The 26,253-nt window shown below is 42.5% G+C and overlaps 1 protein-coding gene across 1 annotated transcript in view; it reads right to left on the bottom strand.

Moving 5' to 3' along the window:
- The window catches only part of LOC135542274 (LIM domain kinase 2-like), a 33,117-nt gene extending 11,780 nt beyond the window's left edge, over window positions 1-21,337 (bottom strand). Inside the window, exons 1-3 of the mRNA XM_064969114.1 lie at window positions 21,091-21,337; window positions 11,066-11,162; window positions 4,985-5,120 (exon numbers count right to left, since the gene is read on the bottom strand). Of these exons, the coding sequence (XP_064825186.1) occupies window positions 4,985-5,120; window positions 11,066-11,162; window positions 21,091-21,106 (249 nt within the window). The 5' untranslated portion in view covers window positions 21,107-21,337. The remainder of the gene's footprint in view (window positions 1-4,984; window positions 5,121-11,065; window positions 11,163-21,090) is intronic.
- Window positions 21,338-26,253: the final 4,916 nt, after the last annotated feature.

Raw genomic sequence — 26,253 nt, forward strand, 5'->3', positions numbered from 1 at the left:
CTTTGATCTTTCCCATGGTGTTCCAGATCCAAGCAGAGAATTCTTCAGGGTGATCCTGCTGTACTGAGCTGTGTTGTACACTGTGTGGTGTTCTGTATTGTCCCGTGTTGTGTGCTAGATGGTGTTGTCCTCTCTTTGTGGCAGTAACACAGTCAGTAACAGCTGCTCCACTCTCAGCCTGTCTGGAATCTGCTATGATGTCATCTACCTCCCAGCTCCCAAGCCCTGCCTTTTCCAATCACAGCACACCTCTTTGCTGACACTCTCACCCTCGCTAACTTTCCTCACACCCTCGCTTACTCATTCCCTTTTTATCTACAACTTACACACTCCCAATCTGTTGGTCCTGCACTCATGCTAAATGAAACAACTTATCCACTATAGCTGTGAATTTCCAGGGACCACACAATACGATATGCATTGTTCTTCTATACATTTCACAATTTATCATGATTCAAAATGTATTGCGATTTGATACAGTGATTGAATTGCGATTCAATGTTCCAAACATATTGCTCACTATGTCTCTGCTGCAGAGGGACAATCGAGAGTCATAATGAAAACGAGTTTTGATAAGTCATGGGTGGAAAAAAGTGCTGAAAACATGTTACCGCAGCATTTAAGAAGAATGAGGCCAAGCAATAGGAGAAATACTGAAGTTTTAGCACAGGTACAGCCGACTAGCTAACGTCAACTACCTAGCAAAAACTACCTTTTTTGAGGGGAGAATCAATATAATAGTCAAAAAATAAATAAAAAAATAGCAAAACTCTACTGTATTGATTTTTTTTTTACCCGATCCCCAGTATCCACCCTCTAAAGCAAGGGACAAGTACAAACAGGGCCTGTGCCATAGCAGAGGTTCCTGAGGTTATACAGAGCATTCGGAAAGTATTCAGACCCCTTTACTTTTCCCACATTTTGCTACATTACGGCCTTATTTCTAAAATGGATTAAATAAATAAAACATCATCTACACACAACCCCCGTAATGACAAAGCATAAACAGGTTTTTAGAAACCTTTGCAAATGTATTACAAATAACAAACAGAAATACAAACAGTATTCAGACCCTTTGCTATGAGACTCAAAATTGAGCTCAGGTGCATCCTGTTTCCATTGATCATCTTTGAGATGTTTCTACAACTTGGAGTCCACCTGTGGTAAATTCAATTGATTGGACATGATTTGGAAAGGCACACACCTGTCTATATAAGGCCCCACAGCTGTCAGTGCATGTCAGAGCAAAAACCAAACTATGAGGTCGAAGGAATTGTCCATAGTGCTCCGAGACAAGAATGTGTCGAGGCACAGATCTGGGAAGGGTACCAAAACATTTCTGCAGCATTGAAGGTCCAAGAACACAGTGGCCTCCATCATTCTTAAATGGAAGAAGTTTGGAACCACCAAGACTCTTCCTAGATGTGGCTACCGGCCAAACTGAGCAATCGGAGGAGAAGGTCCTTGGTCAGGGAGGTGCCCAAGAACCCGATGGTCACTCTGTCAGAGCTCCAGAGTTCCTCTGTGGAGATGGGAGAACCTTCCAGGAGGACAACCATCTCTGCAGCACTCCACCCATCAGGCCTTTATGGTAGAGTGGCCAGACAGAAGTCACTCCTCAGTAAAAGGCACATGACAGCCCGCTTGGAGTTTGCCAAAAGGCACCTAAAGGACTCAGACCATGAGAAAGAAGATTTTCTGGTCTGATGAAACCAAGATGGTGGTGGCAGCATCCTGCTGTGGAGATGTTTTTTGGAGGCAGGGGCTGGGAGACTAGTCAGGATCGAGGGAAGGATGAACGGTGCAAAATACAGAGAGAGATCCTTGATGAAGTCCTGAGCACTCCGGGGCAGCTTCTCAGACTGGTGCGAAGATTCACCTTCCAACAGGACAATGACCCAAAACACACAGCCAAGACAATACAGGAGTTGCTTCAGGACAAGTCTCTGAATATCCATGAGTGGCCAGCCAGAGCGCGGACTTGAACCCCATCGAACATCTCTGGAGAGACCTGAAAATAGCTGTGCAGCAACTCTCCCCATCCAACCTGAGTGCTTGAGAGGATCTGCAGAAGAAGGGGAGAAACTTCCCAAATACAGGTGTGCCAAGCATGTGGGGTCATACCCAAGAAAAACCTGTTTTTTTTGCTTTGTCGTTATAGGGTATTTTGTGTAGATTGGGGGGGGAGAGAGACAGTCGAATCCATATTAGAATAAGCCTGTAACATAACAAAAGACGTGGAAAAAGTCAAGGGGTCTGAATATTTCCCAAATGCACTGTAGCGTTTAGCCAGTAACTGAAAGATCGCTCGTTCGAATACCCAAGTCGACAAGGTGAAAAATCTGTTGATGTGCCCTTATGCAAGGCACTTCTCCCTAATTTGCTCCAGGGGCACTGTGCTACTATGTCTGACCCTGTAAAATAACACATTTCTCTGCAATTTTCTGGTGTATGTGACAATAAAACCTCAACCGCTCCCCCAATTCTTTCTTTTTAAGGCTGGGCAGGCAGCTGGAAAACCTAAATGAGGCCTGGAGAGTGTGGGGAGATAATCTACAGTATTAAGACTTCCAGGGGAGTCTTACAACTGTTGTGCCAAGACGCATGCTCTTCCCCAGATGAATTCAAACAGGGAATAACGTATAAGGAATGTGAAGATATTAATGAACACCTGTAGTCTTTGAAGTGGGATAACCTTTTCCATTAACCCCCCTGCTGTTCATTGTACGCTGCTATGAGTAAGACTGTTGGGAAAGGATATTGTTGCCGTTGCAGGCAGCAGTGAGATTAGGCTGGGTGATGTAAGCCATGTGTGCATCTGTGGCTGTGCCTCCCATCCTCCAGGCTGGAGCATTACCACACTGACCCCAGTCAGAAACAGCCTGAAGGAGCCACAGCTCGACACACATGGCTGTGTCATAGTCCATAGGTGGCTGTGTGTGTGTGCAGGCTCTCTCAGAGGGGAGGCTAGTGTGCGTGCATGACCAACATGAGTCCAGAGCAAACGTCTCTTACACAACACACTTGAGTTCATTTTCCCATCTCATCCAAATAAAAGGGAACAAAAAGAAGGATCTTACAACGTGTCAGAACTGTAAAACAAAAGTAAAACTGAAGAAAACAAAATTTCATGCTCGATCTCCTAATTAGGAGAACTGAATGCAGTTTTGTGCCGTAACCTGCCCATGAAACACACAACGGCCATAAGTAGCGGCCTGCTCCACACTGCTCTCCTCTCCTGAAAGACCCAACATCCATACGATTTTACGCCGTGTTGGTTCGGCTGCTATCTAAGAGAAGCCTGCCAATTCAACTCTGCCAGAAATACTTGGCATCTCGCTTTCAGAGCCAATGTGGCCAAGAACAAATAGAAAGGCCCATTGTGTGTTTTGCTTACTGGCAAACTTCTTGCTCTAAAAAAAGAATACTTTTGGGACCCCCCTTTAATCCAGTTAAGAGAAAGCATCCTTTTGTGACCAGCAATTGTTTGTGCCAGCAGCAGTTTAATTTAGACTTGATTTAAATTGGGCCAATAACACTGTTAAAATTAAGTTCCACAGCACTCCAACCCCATGCATGAGGCATGGGCATTCCATAGCACTGATGAAACAACAAGAAAGCTAACCAATATCCAGCCTTCAGTGACTCTTCCATATCATAACCATGAGCTCATGGTCTAATCCTGGAAGATAAACATAGATTTGACAAACGCAGTCGACCATAACCATTCTAACCTTCCCTTAATAACAGATAGTCGATCTTTCAAAAACCATCCCCAATAAACAGTGTGGTGGTCTGGTGGTGCAGTGTGCGTAGTATCCATTGCCTTTCCACCACAGTGGACCGAATCAGGTGATGGACTGGCTCCAAAATCACTCCATGTTCTCGGTATTCACCCCAAAGATTGTGCTGGAGGAAGTGAACTGTGGAGACTGTACAGAGACCAGAGCAGGGCCATGATGGGGGACCTAACTAATACACACATTGTGATGGGGAACCTAACTTCCACAGATTCAGAGGTGAAGGTTCAGGTCCAGTCGGCTATCTTTCAAAGCAACCAGGATGCAAAGTATGGCTGCTCTGTGTGGGTGATTACTTGTTGAGCCATAGCCCAGCCCCCATGACCTCTTCTGTACATAAGTATTGACCTCAATCACCAAGGAGATGTTTGTTACAACACAGATGAGGGGACAGGGGTAAAGCTGACAGTTCCATCATTTGTGTACATAAGAGGAAAAACAGATCCTATTAGTCCACAACCCCCTGAACTCACATCAAAAGAACAGTGATTCACTGAACTGGTGTTATTTGAGTATGGCCCTACACATCTAACCTCTGAATACAATGGTAACCTTGACAGTGAATTATTATTCAAATATTATATTAAATGTACAGCTTTGTCATTGCCTGGACACAACCCTTAGCCGTGGTATATTGGTCATATACCACAAACCCCCGAGGTGCCTTATTGCTATTATAAACTGGTTACCAACGTAATTAGAGCAGTAAAAATAAAAGCTGTGTCATACCCGTGGTATACGGTCTGATATACCACGGCTGTCAGCCAAATCAGCATTCAGGGCTCAAACCACCCAGTTTATAATTAAGCAATAAGGCACAAGGGGGTGTGGCATATGGCCAATATACCACGGCTAAGGGCTGTTCTTAAGCACAACGCATTGCGGAGTACCTGGATACAGCCCTTAGCCACGGTGCATTGGCCATATACCACACCCCCTTGTGCCTTATTGCTATTATAAACTGGTTACCAATGTAATAAAATGTTTTGTCATACCCGGGGTATATGGTCTGATATACCAGGGCTGGAACCACACAGTTAATAACAGTTCTTCGCCAACACTGTCCTCTTCATGTTCCATGAGATCCAAGTGAACCAAGCTAGAAGCCTCCTGCATCATAATACCTGATACTCTGGATCCTGGGCCAACCAGGGTTCATCTTGATTTCACACGGGGCAACTTACCATGGCAGGTCCAATCATGAGCAGAGAACAGCCGTGACACAGCTCCCCAAACTTCTCCCAGTAGTGTTTACGGCAGTACAGCTTGCCATTCTTCTCATAGTACCAGTTGGTCAGGTGGTCACAGCATTCCGAGCACCTGTGGATGGGAAAACACACTTCATGACCTCTGCAGGAAATGAAGGGAGTAGAGTGGACAGACAAATCCTTTCAGTGGAGACCATATCAAGTGTAAAGCAATCTGTTTCAAGGCCATTCAAAGGAGACTCACTACAAAGCCTGGGTGCATCATTTCAAAGACAAGTTGACAATCTCAAAGGCTTGTGTTAGATTCCTGAAAGATTCCAATTGAGCAGAGAGTCCACTCTCAAACAATGGAGTCTGTGAGCGTTCACCTATTGACTGAGCTGAGAGATTTGACATACACATATAGAAACAAATAAACAAGACACAAAGCTAGAGCAGAAATACCTTGCAAAAGACCCTGAAAGAAAACAGCATTTGACAAAGACAAATATGCTTAGTGTGCGATAGAAGTCAGGTAACATTGGAAATAGTTTAACCAATGCCAAAACAGTTAACCAGACTTATCTGTAAACTTTCCCTCAACCAAACCTCAACCAACAAAGTGAGTGTGGAGGTGAAAGTATGCTTTAATGAGAGGAACTGGCACATTAGACACAGTGCAGCAGAAGCCATTCATCGTGTGAGAAATTACACTGGTGAACATAATACTTTCCACTCCCATGTTGCACTGGAGTGCAGCGGTTGCTTCAGGCCTTTCTTTAGAAGGACGGTATGTGCTCGTCTCTGATCGTCAGGTACGATGACGAAGTAGGCTACCTTGTTCTGAGACATGTCACGTCTCATTGGTGTGCTCCAGCACAAGGTGGGCAACACTGAGAACAGGGTGACTAGTGACTACACACACAGTGTCTACCTGAGGGATGTGGTTTCAGAGAAGAATGAAGCGATAAGCAGTAGACGGTGGGAAACAATGGTCATTAACCTGGTACTAAATACCAGCAACCAACACCAAACACTGCCCTCAGCCCTCCCCGTCCACAGCCACATTCCAGCATCTTAATGTGTTCCAGATGTTTCTGGAGAGGCTGCAGCACCTTTCTGACAGAAACCCTGACAACCATCTACAGCCCGGTGAAGGGGTATCAACTTACACTGTGGTTAATACAATGATTAGACCAATTATCCTGCCATGCCACTACTCAAGAGCGGATTGATCCACATCCTTGACTGGAGTGAAACTTGGCAAATCAGGCAGAAAAGTATGGCTCGGACTTAGTCACGAAACGTTCAGAGTTAGGAATGCTGAAGTTGCAGAGAGAGCACCTTCAGGCTATGAGCGCACCTTCCGAACGTTTCACAGGTTATGCAAAATGGTGGCACCAGGTTAAGCTGTGTCAGGCACACAATCAATTCTACACCTCTGTCAAAGAGATGAAGCCACTAACCTGGCAACCCACTTACACAGACAGCTCCCTGTGAAGAAGAGGTTGCCAGTTCTGCATACTGACTGATATTCATATGGAGAACAGTCGGTACACTGGCAACAGACAAACACTGAGGTAACAGTCTTAACAAATATGCCAACCACCTGCCGGTCTGGGGATTTGCTGTAGTTTTTCCCACTGCTGGCCTGGGTCTGAGGATCACAATGAGCTCTGAACCATGCAGCAGAGCTAATCTCAATTGATCAGCCTTTGGAGAGACAATCCACTCCTGGAGATAAGGTAAATCAATTCCCTTTTATAATGGTTCATTCTTTAACACAATGTTTATTACTGGGTAAACCTTACAGAGGTGGTTAATAGCTTCTGGTACATTGTGTGAGGAAATGCAGCCCACACACAGAAATTAAAGCAAGAATAGGTAAGCAGGAAAAGAGTGAAAAGGAGGTTTCCGGGCCTTCCGGTGCACAGAGGGATTATGTGGAAAAGCAGAGTGGTCTGAAAGGCTGTCCAGATAAAGATCAACATTCTGACAGAATGTTGACGAGACAATATGCCCCGGTGACGAGACAATACGCCCCGGTTACAAAACGAGACTAAACAAGTGACAGAAAAAGGAACTGCATTTTAAAAACACTAGTCTTTTTCCTCCTCTATACTCTCATCTGTGAGCAACAGTTTAGTCTGCTAGCCAATCTGTGGTCAGTAGTAGTGTCCTACCTGCATATTGCCTGTGTACTCATGGCTGCCTGTTTGCTAGGCATGCACTGTATGTGAGTATTTGTGAGCAGCCCCTGCTGCTCTGTTTTTATAACAGTCACGGAAACAGAAACAGAAGGCAACAGAAGGCCGAACTACACTGACAAACACGCAAGCGACAAGTGTGAAGAATGTGGTGCCTCGGACAGACGAGTCTCACAGGGGCTCCAGGTATGCTGCAGGGAAAACAACTTTCACTGTAAAACTGAACAAAGTAACCTTGGCTGGTCCCTGTTGAGTCACTGTGTCCTCCCTCCCTGTCATTCCAAAACAACCCAATACCTCATGACAAACATTGGTTGTCAATCCCAGTGTAGGGGATGACAGATAACTGGAGATTACACAGTCATGTCTCTGAAGAAATAATCGTTGTTTTGGCCTTTAGACTATCTGACCTTACAAACACCTCAAAACAACACGGGTGCCATTTCTTATCCAAGAAGGAAAAAAAAAAGAGAAAAATCTGTCTCAGGTGAGAGGAAGGACTGGTCCTCCAACAATGCTATGAACAAACACCAATGGGCAAACATTACTTATTCCATTTCCTCAATTCCACTATACCTGTGGAAGGCCAACTTTAATGCCTTTTATTGTAGTGTACTAGAATCCATACTTAAGTTTTCTATGATGAAAACTGACACTAAGCACTAGGCCTATGGGGAAGCAGTGTCGTAGTAATGCAAACAAGAAACACTAGTTCAAGATGCCATAACACGGAACTTAACCTGAAACCTCTCAAACTTTATAATATGTATTAATGGACTGCATGTACAACTTTCAATGTTAGCCGACTAAGATCCGATTTAATAACAACATATCAAGAACACAATAGCACACATTGCAATCATGGTTGGTATTGGTCAATGCAGGTCTGGCTGTTATCAAGGGACTCATGAGTAACCAAACCAAAGCAAACCAGCCAGAGCAGTGGCCACCAGATCATTGGCTAAGTGAAAGCACATTTTCATTTTAGAAGGCAACCAATGTGAACAGAGAGTAACAGTTCAAGTCAAACACATCAACGTTATATTATTGGACCCCACAGACAACTAACAAGGGGAAAGTACCATCATTATGACTTGAGCCAGAAGGCTTCAACTCTTTTAGAGGACTAACATCGACTCATAAAGGACAGTCCTTTGGGACAACCCAAAATCCAGTTTTCCCTGGGAAAAACAAAGGACTCTGTGCAGTGTCGGGAGCAGCTGGCCACGACTCTGAATCGCTGTCTAGGAATGCGGCAGCGGGGCACACACACTGTCTAGTCTAGTCTTTACCTATACATTCGTCTGCATGTCAGCTTTACTGGAACAGGGATAACGTCAGCCTTTCACAATGCTGCACAATTTGGGGGAGGTGCAGGACTGTGTGCACAATAAAACGGAGCAGGGGGTAACATGGAAAAGGAAACTACAGTAGTTGCTTTAAAGTTAGACAATGTCCCACATGGAGAGTGAAAGGAATTGTGTCCTCCATGGACAAAATTTGTGTACAACATTTTACAAAAACAGGACTTTTGTCATCTCAAAGTACCAGAAAACAGGCAGATTTGGGGCCAGGGGGTCTGACTACTGAGCGCTAAACTCCAGCACACTTGGCTGAGCGTCAGTACGGTAGTCTGGCTCGATGGCGGTTTTTCCCAAAGCAGATGCTCCATCTAAAGTGTTAATTTCACAGAAAATGACTGAGGTGGTCTTGGGCAGGAAGAGAGAAGGAGGAGGGGGAGAGAGAGACAAAGGGGCAATTCCACGGTAACAGAATGACGCAGAGTAATTTTTCTATTTAAAAGGTTTGGACATCACAATACAGCAGAGTACAGCACAGCAGAGTACATAACAGTAGAGTAAAGTATCGTTCAGTACAGTAAAATATACAGTACTAGTGTGCTCTACTGTACTAAACTCTACAGTATTGTACTGACTGATACGCCACTCTTCACTGTACAGTACTATACTCTACTTTTCTGTACAAACTTGTGAAACAGTAGTCTATGCCTGGTTAAAATTTGGACTGACCAAATTGCAACTCTCAACGTCCGGTGTCGGTCAGAGCTCAGCGGGTGAGAGGGCTGGTTACAGTAAATGGAAAGAGGAGGCTCATGGGTAGGTGTCAGTGATATTAATGAGAGAGAGGGGAGAGAGAGTTACCGATTTAGTTACAGAATGACTCATTTTAAATCATAAACCAAATTGTATCAGTAAAATCAATAACTAATTAGTAGGTCTACCTTGTTACTTCTGTGAACTTCCATTATCCTCCCTTTTCACGAGGGAGAGAAATGTGAAATTTGACTTTCTGCTAGATGTTTTCTCAGACCCCTTTTCCATATGTTAGACCAGAAATCAAAGCCTTTACATAATCAAGATTTTTAGTATGGAAAATGGTTGAACAATATATATGCCTTAGACTCTTAGCTTTTATTATTCACCAAATTGGATGAACTTCACATGTTAAGTTCTCATGGGGCTTTTTACATGGAAATGCCTAGACACAGACTGACAGAGAGAGTGAGAATTGCACAGCTGTATCAAGGACTTGGCTTTTGAACTGACACAAGGTTCCGTGGTTCTATAAAAGAGCCATTATAGAAATAGAGACCCAAATCCTGGGTTATATAAGGACACTGTTGCTGAAAAGCTTTGTTTGAAATTTGAGTGCTGGGCGAAGGAACACTCACAGATTTCAAACCCTTCTACCCAAGGGAGACTACTGAAATGATATGACGTGAATCTGGCGTCCTCTTAGGCTTTATTCCTAATTCATTTATTATATTCAGGGGGAATTCAGAGCTCTAGAAAAAAACAGCTCTACTTTATTCAGTTCCATTCAACAGTTCTATTCTTTCATTCGTGTTACGTCACGTTGTGTGCTGGATGGTCACAGCGAGTGTCAGAAATACATTCCCTCTCCTGATTATATGAACAGAGCTGCTGTGACTCTGCCCTCAATCCCAACTTTCCATTCCACAAAAACGCTGTGGGGCGAATCATCATCTAGACCATGACTCTTGGACTGCTTATCTAATTGAAGCACCATCATCATATCTATACATTCTCTTCTGGGAAAACAAAACCTGAGTGATCGTATTTCACAAAGAGAGCTTTGGGAGCTAAAAATGGTTTTTATTTGAGCGTCTGTACATAGGTCCTACTATATTGACCTCTGTTCAGCCCAAGTCTAGAGGGTTATCACTGGGGGCCAGTGACCGGAGAATGCCAGACAGTCACAATCCTGACAATGACTAAGCCACAGGACGAAGAGAAACTGCCAGGGCCAAAGTCCACAAGGCGGAGAGAGAGGTGGTGGGATCCTCTGTGACCCATACAAATTCATGTGCGAGTAATGCCTCATGTCTATTATTTTCCACCTTTAAAAAGGCAAAAGGATAACAAATATCTACCACCTTAAAGTTGTTAACTTGTTGTACTAACTTCTAATTACAATGGTTTGAAGAAAAAAAAGTAGAATGGTGTTATCAGCAAATGGGATTTGAGTGATTAGATTTTCAATAAGTACTGTAATGGAGTTCTGCGTTACTGTAGAATAGTTTGAACAATGAACAGAGACATTCCTGACGAAAATGATAAAACATTTCACAGGACAGGTAGAATTCTATAGGACTACCCACAAGTCCATTTCTAAACATGTGCATACAGTTTCACCCCAAAGAATCCCTGAAATTGTCAAAAGCTGTATGTTGACCAGCAAAACAGTCCATTGTTGACGTCAATGCTGCTTATTTAATGTCAAAACAGTTCTAATGCATAGTGCAAACAGCACGTGATTCCTACAATAAATTGTCAATTAAATAAAACAGTGAATATAACTGAAATCCACATTTAAAAGTATGACTTACTGAAAACAGGTATTGTGCCAAGTTCCTTGCAGAACCTTCACATTGAATGCATCTTGAATCACTCCTCCGCAACCCGCACAGTGGCGTCCATGTGTACCTGTAGGGTTCAAGGATTTAGTTAAAAGAAAAGCATACTCTATCCATCCATAAAAGTCATATCACAGTAGCAACGAATTTCTGAATATGTTTAGTTGACTGAACAAATGTGTGGCTCATACATGTGAGTCATGATGTTGATGTGAGCCATTTCCCCTCAGGAGGCTGAAAATAATTGTCATGGGCCCTTAGATCCTCAAAACGTTCTACAGCTGCACCATTGAGAGCATCTTGACAGGCTGCATCACCGCTTGGTATGGCAACTGCTTGACATTTGACCGCAAGGCACTACAGAGGGTAGTGCGTACGGCACAGTACATTTACATATTTACATTTAAGTCATTTAGCAGACGCTCTTATCCAGAGCGACTGGGGCAGCGCTCCCTGCCATCCAGGACCTTTATACCAGGTGGTTTTAGAGGAAGGCCTTTAAAAATTGTCAAAGACTCCAACCAAGTCATAGACTGTTTTGCTACTACACAGCAAGCGGTACTGATGAAGTCTGGAACCAAAAGGACCCCTGAAACCACAAGCAATAAAACTTAAATAGTTAACCAAATAGCCCGTGTAGCTATCTGCATTGACCATTTTTGCACTATTTTGACTCATCACATACGCTGCTGCTACTGTTAATTATCTATCCTGTTGCCGAGTCACTTCACCCCTACCTACGCTACATGGCTAAAAGTATGTGGACACCTGCTTGTCGAACATTTCATTCCAAAATCATGAACATTAATATGGAGTTGGTCTCCCATTTGCTGTCATAACAGCTACCACTCTTCTGGGAAGGCTTGACACTAGATGTTGGAACATTGCTGCGGGTACTTGTTTGAATTCAGCCAAAATACCATTAATGAGGTCGGGCACTGATGTCAGGCGATTAGGCCTGGCTCGCAGTCGGCATTCTAATTCATCCCAAAGGTGTGCCATGGGGTTGAGGTCAGGGCTTTGTGCAGGCCAGTCAAGGCCAGAAATTGGACAAACTGACTAGTTGGAAAGATGGCATTCTATGAAGGTGCCACATTTAAAGTTACTGAGCTCTTCATTTACGGCGATTCTACTGCCAGTGTTTGTCTATTGAGATTGCATGGGTGTGTGCTCGATTTCATACACCTGTCAGCAACGGGTGTGGCTGAAATAGCCAAATTCACTAATTTGAAGGTTGGTCCACATACTTTTGACCACGTAGTATTTATGTACAGTTGAAGTCAGAATGTTTAAATACACTTAGGTTGGAGTCATTAAAACTTGTTTTTCAACCACTCCACAATTTCTTGTTCACAAACTACAGTTTTGACAAGTCAGTTAGGACATCTACTTTGTGCATGACAAGTAATTTTCCCAACAATTGTTTACAGACATGTTATTTCACTGTATCACAATTCCAGTGGGTCAGAAGTTTACATGCACTAAGTTGACTGTGCCTTTAAACAGCTTGGAAAATTCCAGAAAATTATGTCATGGCTTTAGAAGCTTCTGATAGGCTAATTGACATAATTTGAGTCAGTTGGAGGTGTACCCGTGGATGTACTTCAAGGCCGATCTTCAAACTCAGTGCCTCTTTGCTTGACATCATGGGAAAATCGGGAAGAACAATCAGCCAAGACTTCAGAAAACAAAGTAGACCTCAACAAGTCTGGTTCATCATTGGGAGCAATTTCCAAATGCCTGAAGTTACCACATTCATCTGTACAAACAATAGTATGCAAGTATAAACACCATGTGACCACCCAGCAGTCATACTGCTCAGGAAGGAGACGTGTCACCTAGAGATGAACATACTGTGGTGCAAAAAGTGCAAATCAATCCCAGAACAGCAGCAAAGGATATTGTGAAGATGCTGGAAGAAACAGGTACAAAAGTATCTACAGTGGGGCAAAAAGGTATTTGGTCAGCCACCAATTGTGCAAGTTCTCCCACTTAAAAAGATGAGAGAGGCCTGTAATTTTCATCATAGGTACACTTCAACTATGACAGACAAAATGAGAAGAAAAGAAAATCCAGAAAACGCATACATTGAATATCCCTTTGATTATGGTGAACTTATTAATTACACTTTGGATGGTGTATCAATACACCCAGTCACTATGAAGATACAGGTGTCCTTCCCAACTCAGTTGCCGGAGAGGAAGGAAACAGTTCAGGGATTTCACCATGAGGCCAATGGTGACTTTAAAATAGTTTAATGGCTGTGATAGGAGAAAACTGATAATGGATCAACAACATTGTAGTTACTCCACAATACTAACCTAAATGACAGAGTGAAAAGAAGGAAGCGTGTAGAGCAGGGATCATCAACTAGATTCAACCGTGGGTCTATTTTTTTCTTGAGCGGATGGTCAGGGGGCTGGAACATAATTACAAATCATTTGTAGACTGGAAATTGACTGCAAGAAGTCCAAACATTTATAATATTTGACATTTATTTTAAAATGTCTTACATTTGTTTACGATCACATCTCTCTCTTATGCGTGGGAATACTTGGGAACAGAATCCCTCAATTAAAATCACTTGGAGCTGATTTCCTGGTGTTTTTACAGTCTTATGTCCCCAAAAAATAAGAAATAAAAAATATGAAAACTTGGGGGGGGGGCCCCAAGTACTACCACAAAATTGGGGAACCCTGCTGCAGAGAATAAAAATATTCCAAAAACATGCATCCTGATTTTAATAAAGCGTTGAAGTAAAACTGCAAAACAATGTGGCAAAGAAATGTACTTTATGTCCTTTAGACAAAGTATTGTGTTTGGGACAAATCCAACGCAACGCAACACATCACATCACATCACGGAGCACCACTCTTCATATTTTCAACCATGGTGGTGGTTGCATCATGTTATGGGTATGCTTGTCATCGGCAAGGACTAGAGAGTTATTTAGGCTAAAAAGTAATGGAATAGAGCTAAGCACATGCAAATTCACCTTCCAGCAGGACAATAACCTAAAACTCAATGACAAATGTACACTGGAGTTGCTGTTCCTGAGTGGCCTAGTTCCAGTTGACTTAAATCTGCTTCAATGTCTATGGCAAGACTTGAAAACGGCTGTCTAGCAAGGATCAACAACCAACTTGACAGAAATGTAATATTTTTTGTTTTTATAATGTGCAAAATGCGCACAGCTGTAATTGCTGCCTAAGGTTATTCTAACTTGTATATTCAAGGGCGTGAAAACTTACGCAAATTAGATATTTCTGTATTTCATTTTCAATACATTTCTTAAGATAAGTTTTCACTTTCTCATTATGGGGTATGTCTGTAGATGTGAGAATAAATTTAACTTTTTTTTAAATGTAGGTAGTAACAACAAAATGTGGAATAAATCAAGATGTATGTATACTTTCTGCAGGCACTGTACATCACATCAATGGAGTGGAATTGAAGAGTGTGGGCGAACTGTACCTCCGACTACATCGTGTCGCAGTCAGTCGATACTTGCAAAAATGTGAATTCTTAAAACGCTTACTGTGTACCCATGTCTGTCCTGTGTAAAGGCGTGTTTGCTGAAATCCATAGTTTGGGATTCATTTTGTGTGATCTGTCAAACTATGCCCCATAATCCACTGTTTTCAAATGGAGTAGGAAGTTACGACTTCAAGCTGACACTACCACTTGTAGTCTTTACTGAAGACTAATCTCTTCAGTAGGTCCTATGATTGAGTGTAGTCTGGCCCAGGGTAGTGAAGGTAAACGGCAAGGCACTGGAGCGACGAACTGCCCTTGCTGTCTCTGCCTGGCCGGCTCCCCTCTCTCCACTGGGATTCTCTGCCTCTGACCCTATTACGGGTCACTGGCTTACTAGTGCTCTACCATGCCATCTCTAGGAGGGATGTGTCACTTGAGTGGGTTGAGTTAGACAGTTTTGTGCCCCCTTGAGCTTGTGCGGAGGAGGAGATATTTTTGGGCTATACTCAGCCTCGTCTCAGGGAAGTAAATTGGTGGTCTGTTGATATCCCTCTAGTGGTGTGGGAGCTGTGCTTGGCAAAGTGGGTGGCGTTATATCCTGCCCGGTTGGCCTTGTCCGGGGGCATCGTCGGACGGGGCCAGTGTCCCCTGAACCACCCACCTCTGTCTCCAGTATCTATGCTGCAACACTCTATGTCCCGGGGGGCAAGGGTTAGTCTGTTACATCTGGTGTAATTCCCCTGTCTTCTCTGGTGTCCTGTATGAATTTAAGTATGCTCCCTAGGATTATGCCTCAGGAATACCTGGCCTGATGACTCGAACTCTCAATGCTCAGCTATAAAAAGCCAACTGATAATTTACTCCTGAGGTACTGACCTGTTGCACCCTCTACAACCACAGTGATTATTTGACCCTGCTGGTCATCTATGAATGTTTGAACATCTTGATAACAATCTGGCCTTACTGGCCATGTACTCTAATAATCTCCAACCGGCACAGCCAGAAGAGGACTGGCCACCCCTCAGAGCCTGGTTCCTCTCTAGGTTTCTTCCTAGGTTCCTGCCATTCTAGGGAGATTTTCCTAGCCACCGTGCTTCTACATCTGCATTGCTTGCTGTTTGGGGTTTTAGGTTGGGTTTCTGTATAGCACTTTGTGATATCTGTGGATGTAAAAAGGGCTTTATAAATACAATTGATTGATTGATTCATACTTGTACCTGTGCTTGCCCTGATTGTTAGAGTTATCAGTTGGATTTGGCAGAGATCCCAAAAATGGAAAATTATACTTTTTATCAAAAACTACACATTTCATTAAACAAACAAAGGCGTACCTTTACACTGGACAAACATTGGTACACGGAAAGAGTTTAAGAATCGTCTGACAGCGACTCGATGTAGTTGGGGGTACAGTTCGCCCAGACTCGTCGCACCTCACCTCCATTGATGTGATGTACATCGTGGAGTTGAGAAACTCTGATACTGTTTTTTGTAGAACATAGGGTAACACAGGCTGTTTACATTATAAAGTTAAGGCTATAAGTGATTCTCAAGTAACAAGGAAAACTTTCAGACAAGCCTGCGTATCATTCTTAAACAAGATCTTTCATTGAGCTTTTCCCAAAGTTTTGTTCTCACAAAAGCCTGCACTCACGACGCTTCCATTCCAATAGAGAGCAATAGCAATGCCGTCTTTTTGTAGGCACCAACTCCGCCATGGCTCGCTAGCCAAAGCTTATGGTGAAAATAAGGTCTGTGGTAAACACAGGCTTTGGAGATCTTATACGTTTTGTTCTAGGAGATAATCATCATCAGCTGAAATAAAATGTTCATAATTTTGAAGCATTTATGTAAACAAAACAAGCACATAAAGGCTTCATAAAGGTAATGTTAACTTACTGAAGAGATCTCCTAAGCCTGTGTTAACCTCAGACCTCATTCATTTCCCCCATAGGATTGGCTGAACGAACCAGGGATAACACGTTTCCGGCTTTTAGGACAAGCTGGGATGATATCATTACACTTATTCTGTTGCAAAGCTTCATCTGTTGCAAAAACCGTTTACGCATTAACACTTGTTATGGCTGCAATCCCGATATCGGGATAAGTGTCATCAACAACCGCTGAATAGCATAGCGCTACATACAATAAATATTACTATAAATATTTATATTCATGAAATCACACGTGTAATATAGGAAAACACAGCTTAGCCTTTTGTTAATCCACCTATCATGTAAATATGCTTTACAGCGAAAGCAATCCAAGTGTTTGTGTAAGTTTATTGATCGCACGATAAAACATTAAGTACACTTAGCATCAGGTAGCTCGGTCACGAAAATCAGAAAAGCAATCAAATGAATTGTTTACCTTTGATGATCTTTGGATGTTTTCACTCATGAGACTCCCAGTTACACAACAAAGGTTCCTTTTGTTCCAAAAAGATTATTTTTAGATCCAAAATACCTCTGTTTGTCGCATTATGTTCAGAAATCCACAGGAAAGAGTGGTCACGACAACGCAGACAAATTCCAAATAGTTTCCATAATGTCCACAGAAACATGTCAAACGTTTTTTTAATAATCAATCCTCAGGTTGTTTTGAAAATATATAAATCGATAATACACTGCTCAAAAAAATAAAGGGAACACTTAAACAACACAATGTAACTCCAAGTCAATCACACTTCTGTGAAATCAAACTGTCCACTTAGGAAGCAACACTGACAAATTTCACATGCTGTTGTGCAAATGGAATAGACAACAGGTGGAAATTATAGGCAATTAGCAAGACACCCTCAATAAAGGAGTGGTTCTGCAGGTGGTGAGCACAGACCACTTCTCAGTTCCTATGCTTCCTGGCTGATGTTTTGGTCACTTTTGAATGCTGGCGGTGCTTTCACTCTAGTGGTAGCATGAGACGGAGTCTACAACCCACACAAGTGGCTCAGGTAGTGCAGCTCATCCAGGATGGCACATCAATGCGAGCTGTGGCAAGAAGGTTTGCCGTGTCTGTCAGTGTATTATCCCGAGCATGGAGGCGCTACCAGGAGACAGGCCAGTACATCAGGAGGCGTGGAGGCCGTAGGAGGGCAACAACCCAGCAGCAGGACCGCTACCTCCGCCTTTGTGCATGGAGGAGCAGGAGGAGCACTGCCAGAGCCCTGCAAAATGACCTCCAGCAGGCCACAAATGTGCATGTGTCTGCTCAAACGGTCAGAAACAGACTCCATGAGGGTGGTATGGGGGCCCGACATCCACAGGTGGGGGTTGGGCTTACAGCCCAACACCGTGCAGGACGTTTGGCATTTGCCAGAGAACACCAAGATTGGCAAATTCGCCACTGGCGCCCTGTGCTCTTCACAGATGAAAGCAGGTTCACACTGAGCACGTGACAGACGTGACAGAGTCTGGAGACGCCGTGGAGAACGTTCTGCTGCCTGCAACATCCTCCAGCATGACCGGTTTGGCGGTGGGTCAGTCATGGTGTGGGGTGGCATTTCTTTGGGGGGCCGCACAGCCCTCCATGTGCTCGCCAGAGGTAGCCTGACTGCCATTATGTACCGCGATGAGATCCTCAGACCCCTTGTGAGACCATATGCTGGTGCGTTTGGCCCTGGGTTCCTCCTAATGCAAGACAATGCTAGACCTCATGTGGCTTGAGTGTGTCAGCAGTTCCTACAAGAGGAAGGCATTGATGCTATGGACTGGCCCGCCCGTTCCCCAGACCTGAATCCAATTGAGCACATCTGGGACATCATGTCTCGCTCCATCTCCCAACACCACAGACTGTCCAGGACTCATCAGGAGCATGCCCATGCATTGTAGGGAGGTCATACAGGCACGTGGAGGCCACACACACTTACTGAGCCTCATTTTGACTTGTTTTAAGGACATTACAAAGTTGGATCAGCCTGTAGTGTGGTTTTCCACTTTAATTTTGAGTGTCACTCCAAATCCAGACCTCCATGGGTTGATACATTATCAATGGAAATCACATTTGTGATTTTGTTGTCAGCACATTCAACTATGTAAAGAAAAAAGTATTTAATAAGAATATTTCATTCAGATCTAGGATGTGTTATTTTAGTGTTCCCTTTATTTTTTTGAGCAGTGTATATCAACTGCAAATGTCTTTCACAGTAGGAGAGGGAAAAGCAATACCTATCCAAACTCTGTTGCGCGAGCAAAACTCACGTGACCACTTGACGCGGTGTTATCGGTCTGGCTCATTTTTCAAAATAAAAGCCTGAAACTATGTCTGAAGACTGTTGACACCTTGAGGAAGCGATAGGAAAAGGAATCTGGTTCATATGCCTTTAAATGGAGCAATGGGAGGCTATGGAACATGGAGTTTTCAAAATAGAAGCCACTTCCTGCTTTGATTTTCCTCAGGGTTTCGCCTGCAATATCAGTTCTGTTATACTCACAGACAATATTTTTACAGTTTGGGAAACTTTAAAGTGTTTTCTATCCAATATTAATAACAATATGCATATATTAGCAACTGAGACTGAGGAGCTGGCCGTTTACAATGGGCACCTTTTCATCCAAGATACTCAATACTGCCCCTGCAGCCACAAAACGTTTTTTGAAATGTTTTAATCGAATTTAGCAGATGCTCTTATCCAGAGAGACTTACCATGGCGCTTGCAACACCAGGGTTGTGAGTGCATACATTGTCATACTTTTTCATACTGGTCCCCCATGGGAATCAAACCCACAACCCTGGCGTTTTAAGTGCCATGATCTACCAACCGAGCCACACGGGACCTACTCCAAATGTAAAACGCAAACAAGAGTTTCTATTGGACAAATTCAGGTAGGTCACTCCCTGTTTCCTCTGTTTGCTTCTTAAAAATGCTTCTGTAATGAATACACCCCTAGCAAGCTCTATGCAATGAATATGGTGTGAAAACTGGGGGATTTAGAATTGAGTGGGCGTGTTCGAGAAGCTCACTTTTGTCAAGTCGGTGACCTTTCAAAGTATGTTGCATTATGGGGATGAAAATTGTCTGACTTGCGCCTAAATGTCGACTGCACGAACTTTACAACAACCATGTGATCAATGGTCATGAAGCCGACTGCAATTTTCTGCAGTTGCCCCTCACCAGCTGCAACTTGCAGCCATCACCTGCATTGTGGGAGGCAATAACTGTCAACCAATCATTAAAGTGTTTTTGTTTGACCCACGCGAACAGGACGTGACTGAAACAGGAAGCAACTTTGCCGCAACGTATACAGTGTACAAATGATTGATATTTGAGTCCCTCTCTCCCTAATTGACAGTACAATGTACACACATTTATAGTGTGTGATATGGGGTTTGGAGACATGTTTATTTCAACATTACAAAGAAAAGATTAATCAACAATGGCAACACTGCCATGTTGCACTGAGCCTTGCTGTTGGAAAACCAATCAGTGTCCGACTTTCGGCTGTCACAGATGTACATACCTCAACTCCACTCCTCGACTTTCATCTGAAGTAGGTTGCTTCCAATTAGGTATATAAAACGTGGATTGCCGATGCTATGTATTGGCCATTGAGATACTTTGAAGCCACCGGTTGGCAATAATGGCACTCCCCAGTAGGAGCAGTACTCCATAGGAATTATACAGTATTTCAATGAAATGCTTCAAGGACAAGTTACATTAATTTAAAAAATGTTGTTGTTGATAGTAACATTAGTAATCTCAAAAAAAGATTCTTTAAGTAAAATGTTTACATATTTTGTATTTTTAGCTCACATAATATCATTTAAAAGTATGCATTATGGTATCTAATAGAATAAATGAGGCAAAAACAAATGTAGATATTAATAAATGGATTTCTATAGATTCCAAAATATTTTTTACAATGGTGTGGGAGTGCCAAGGTGGAGGCAAGGTGGCTTCAACACAGCGCCCCCATCATTAATTCTAGTGTATATGTAAATTATTGAGTGGTAAAGCTGAAGCAACCAAACAAGCCCAATGAATCCAAGAAGCTAAATTCAAGTTTGAGTAAAATCTTATTTCTTCATATTTCAACAGTTTACAGCAGGTATAAAACGTGCAGCAAAATTCTAGCTCCGTCAACAATGCAGTAGCTTACATTAATCAATAACAGTAAAGTACAAAATAACAAGTAATAGGGGTAGTATGCACAGGAATAATTGACTATATTTACAAATATAAAGTGGGTAGTGAATTGGACTCGCAGTAGAATACATAGTATAAGTCAACATAATCAGCTGAGCATTGATGGCAGAGTCATTGCCGTAGTTAGTTACTTTCTATGTATGTCCCTATGATCAGATACATTGTAGCAAGTTCTCATTTGACAAACACTATCTGGTCGAAAGTTGACCAAGTCCAGAAAATAGTGCGTCCCCCCTACTGATTGTAACTTGGGCTTCCCTTTACACACCAAATATTTTTGATATAATAACAACAATATATATTTTTTTAAATCCACATTGTTATCCACATGTAGGCTAAGCAAATTAACAATTTAATGGGAAAAAAAGTTTAGACCGCTCACCTTCCAGTTCCTCCATATAGCTAATTTCTGTGTGTCGTCGATTTTTTTTCTTCTCAGAAAGTTCTCATCGTGATCCAGCATGAGTTACAATGGGGTGTTTTCAATCTACACATCCAAAAATCTTAAATCCAGTTCTAGGGAAATTGTCCGCTAAATCCCGTCACATTTTCCAAGGAAGGTTCATATCCCGGCTCAGTTTTGCAGTAGCCTAACTTTTTTAGCAGGATAAATGACGTCATGCAGTTGAAATTCCTGTACGGAGACCGGATGGAATCAAACAGCAACACCTGGAACAGGAGAAAATAATTGGAGAGCCCACATGCCAATATACACTACTGCACTGAAACGGGAGCACCATCTACTGTCAAAAAGTAGGGATCTCACTTTATTTCTCCACACAGGATAGCTACTATTCTACGGTTTGGTGTAGTGGATACTTGTCAAAAGTTTTAGAACACCTACTCATTCAAGGGGTTTTCTTTATTTTTACTATTTTCTACATTGTAGAAATGATAGTGAAGACATCACAACTATGAAATAACACGTATGGAATTATGTAGTAACCAAAAAAAAGTGTTAAACAAATCAAAATATATTTATATTTGAGATTCTTCAAATAGCCACCCTTTGCTTTGATGACAGCTTTGCACACTCTTGGCATTCTCTCAACCCAAGCAAGTCTCTACATGATTCCATATGTGTTATTTCATACAATGTTGAAAATAATACAAACATAGAAAACCCCTTGAAAGAGTAGGTGTTCTAAAACTTTTGACCGGCAGTATACCTGCGCCCAGCTTTTCATAAGTTATCTTAAATTAGGCCCTAATCTATGGATTTCATGACTGGGCAAGGGCGCAGCTATAGGTGGGCCTAGTCCCATACACTTGGGAACCAGGCCCAGCCAATCAGAATTAGTTTTTTTCCCCACAAAAGAGCTTTATTACAGACAGAAATATGCCTCAGCTCCCCCTCAGATGATCCCGGAGGTGAAGAAGCTGGATGTGGTGGTCCTGGGGCTGCGGTTGTGAGGCAGATTGGATGCACTGCCAAAATCTCTAAAACGACATAGAGAAACAAACACTCAATTCTTTGGCAACAGCTCTGGTGGACATTCCTGCAGTCAGCATGCCAATTGCACACTCCCTCAAAACTTGAGATATCTGTGGTATTGTGTTGTGTGACAAACTGCACATTTTAAAGTGGTCTTTTATTATCCCCGGCATAAGATGCAACTGTGTAATGATCATGCTGTTTAATCAGCTTCTTGATATGCCACACCTGTCCGGTGGATGGATTATCTTGGCAAAGGAGAAATGCTCACTAACAGGGATGTAAACATTTGAGAAAAATAAGCTTTTTATGCTATAAAGAACATTTCTGGGATATTTTATTTCAGTTCATGAAACATGGGACCAACACTTTACATGTTGCGTTTATATTTTTGTTCAGTACATCTGGATTTCGCCTATCAGATAGGATTAAATGCATAGAAATAGAACAGGATTCCCCATTCAAGTCAATTATTTGTCCGTTCATAATTTTTTTATGCATTTATTCCTCTAGATAGACATAACGTTTTGAAAAACTGTGACAAAACACGACTGAAACTAGTCAACCAAAATGGGTTCAACCATCACACTGAATACCTTGTAACTCCAAACCAAGCCGCTAGAAGAAGCCATTGTGAGTCTGTGGCACTTTTTGGTAGATCGCTATATGACAATAAACATCAATCTACCGCTACCCAAGTGATGTTTGTTTCAATTAATTAAGGTCTTATCAACATTTTTATTATTCAAATCAAAGTTTTGGTCACATACAGTACACAGATTTGCAGATGCTATTTCAGTAGCAGCGAATTGCTTGTGTTTCTAATTGTGTTGTATTACTGAATGAAACTAAAGAGATGCACTAAAACTTTGTGATTTAACTTACGTTATATTAACTACATTACTTTAGTTGACTGCTTTGAGCAAAACTTGAATATAACCTAACCTATTCTAGAAGCCTATTGTTTGTGTACGATTTTTATTTATTGTTCACTTGTTTTTCAACAATGTCAGGTACAGGCAGGGATGAATGGGGTAAGAAATAATTTGAACATCACATGTACAAATTCCCACTGTGACCATGATAAAATGTAGTGTGAATTTTGATGTACTACTGAATGAAACTGAGGAGATGCACTCAGACCAGCCGTTGTGATTTAACTTACGTTAACTACATTACTTTAGTTGGCTGCTTTGAGCAAAACCTGTATATAATATAACCTATTCTGGGAGCCTAGTGTGTGTATGAACTATGTGGAATAATTTTGGACCATTGGCTTCCCTGAAAACAGGTACTGACAGGAGGAGCAATACGAGTCTGTCAGAGGTTGTCATGCTGATGTTGGCTTTGGTGGTCCACACAATGAAGAAGCAGGTGTCCCGTCCAGTGATGTGGAACTGACCTTCGACCTGTAAAAAAATCATCTTCACGGAGGCTGTAAGACCCTTTCTCCTCGAAATAGAAATTCTTCGACTTGACTGCCTCTTTAAATGGTAAGGTCCCTGCACCATAGGGATACTTGACCTCCACCACGGCTGTGGTGCCCAACAGACCGTCCAGTGAGGCACCCAGGATCCCAGATCTCGTGACCCAAAGCCCGAACTCCTGCACACCCATCCCTGTAGCCATTTGCCTTGATGCCTCACAGGATGGTCTGGTGCCCTCCTCGTCATTATCTGTGCCCCACTATACAGACACCCCATCCAACGACTGATCTGAGGACCCTTTTTAGCAACGAAGGAGTAACACGCTTGGCCCTAACCACTGCTCCATAATTGCTGGCCGTCAACCTCCCTCTTCTCATGGTGTGCCAGTTGGGGGCGCGGTCCAACTGCCTGCCGTATAGCCTTCTGTGCTCCACCAACAGCGCTATCCCAGCCAGGATGCCTGCATACTCCAGGTGCCCTTGTTTTTTAACAATGTCTGGTACAGACAGGGATGACAGAGAGGGTAGCGGTTTTTCTGATTCAAGTTCAAAGATAATTTGAAGTGTTTGTAAAATGCTCTATGTGAAAAATGAATGGTGGAAAGCCGATTGGAACCATTTCCGTGTTTGACCACTAGGTTTTCAAAGCACATCAAATTTTATTTGTCACATTAACATGGTTAGCAGATGTTAATGCGAGTGTAGTGAAATGCTTGTGCTTCTAGTTCCAACCATGCAGTAATATCTAACAAGTAATCTAACAATTTCGCAACACCTACCTTATACACAAGTGTAAAGGAATTCATAAGAATATGTACATACAAATATATGAATGAGCGATGGCCGAACGGCACAGGCAAAATGCAGTAGATGGTATAGAGTACAGTATACAGTGGGGCAAAAAAGTATTTAGCCAGCCACCAATTGTGCAAGTTCTCCCACTTGAGATGAGAGAGGCCTGTAATTTTCATCATAGGCACACTTCAACTATGACAGACAAAATGAGGGAAAAAAATCCAGAAAAATCACATTGTAGGATTTATGAATTTATTTGCAAATTATGGTGGAAAATAAGTATTTGGTCAATAACAAAAGTTTCTCAATACTTTGTTGTTGGCAATGACAGGTCAAACGTTTTCTGTAAGTCTTCACAAGGTTTTCACACACTGTTGCTAGTATTTTGGCCCATTCCTCCATGCAGATCTCCTCTAGAGCAGTGATGTTTTGGGGCTGTTGCTGGGCAACACAGACTTTACACTCCCTCCAAAGATTTTCTATGGGGTTGAGATCTGGAGACTGGCTAGGCCACTCCAGGACCTTGAAATGCCTCTTACGAAGCCACTCCTTCGTTGCCCGGGTGGTGTGTTTGCGATCATTGTCATGCTGAAAGACCCAGCCACGTTTTATCCTCAATGCCCTTACTGATGGAAGGAGGTTTTCACTCAAAATCTCACGATACATGGCCCCATTCATTCTTTCCTTTACACGGATCAGTCGTCCTGGTCCCTTTGCAGAAAAACAGCCCCAAAGCATGATGTTTCCACCCCCATGCTTCACAGTAGGTATGGTGTTCATTGGATGCAACTCAGCATTCTTTGTCCTCCAAACACGACGAGTTGAGTTTTTACCAAAAAGTTATATTTTGGTTTCATCTGACCATATGACAATCTTCTTCTGGATCATCCAAATGCTCTCTAGCAAACTTCAGACGGGCCTGGACATGTACTGGCTTAAGCAGGGGGACACGTCTGGCACTGCAGGATTTGAGTCCCTGGCGGCGTAGTGTGTTACTGATGGTAGGCTTTGTTACTTTGGTCCCAGCTCTCTGCAGGTCATTCACTAGGTCCCCCCCGTGTGGTTCTGGGATTTTTGCTCACCATTCTTGTGATCATTTTGACCCCACGGGGTGAGATCTTGCGTGGAGCCCCAGATCGAGGGAGATTATCAGTGGTCTTGTATGTCTTCCATTTCCTAATAATTGCTCCCACAATTGATTTCTTCAAACCAAGCTGCTTACCTATTGCAGATTCAGTCTTCCCAGCCTGGTGCAGGTCTACAATTTTGTTTCTGGTGTCCTTTGACAGCTCTTTGGTCTTGGCCATAGTGGAGTTTGGAGTGTGACTGAGGTTGTGGACAGGTGTCTTTTATACTGATAACAAGTTCAAACAGGTGCCATTAATACAGGTAACGAGTGGAAGACAGAGGAGCCAATTAAAGAAGAAGTTACAGGTCTGTGAGAGCCAGAAATCTTGCTTGTTTGTAGGTGACCAAATACTTATTTTTCACCATAATTTGCAAATAAATTCATTAAAAAATCCTACAATGTGATTTTCTGGATTTTTTTCCTAATTTTGTCTGTCATAGTTGAAGTGTACCTATTATGTAAATTACAGGCCTCTCATCCTTTTAAGTGGGAGAACTTGCACAATTGGTGGCTGACTAAATACTTTTTTTGCCCCACTGTATACATAGAAGAGTAATGTAGTAATTATATAAAGTGGCATTGTTTAAAGTGGCTGGTGATACATTTATTACATCCAATTTTTAATTATTAACAGTCTGATGGCCTTGAGATATAAGCTGTTTTTCAGTCTCTCGGTCCCAGCTTTGATGCAAATGTACCGACCTTCTGGATGATAGCGGAGTGAACAGGGAGTGGCTCGGGTGGTTGTTGTCCTTGATGA

The sequence above is a fragment of the Oncorhynchus masou genome, chromosome 1 (assembly GCF_036934945.1).
Source record: "Oncorhynchus masou masou isolate Uvic2021 chromosome 1, UVic_Omas_1.1, whole genome shotgun sequence".
NCBI lineage: Eukaryota > Metazoa > Chordata > Actinopteri > Salmoniformes > Salmonidae > Oncorhynchus > Oncorhynchus masou.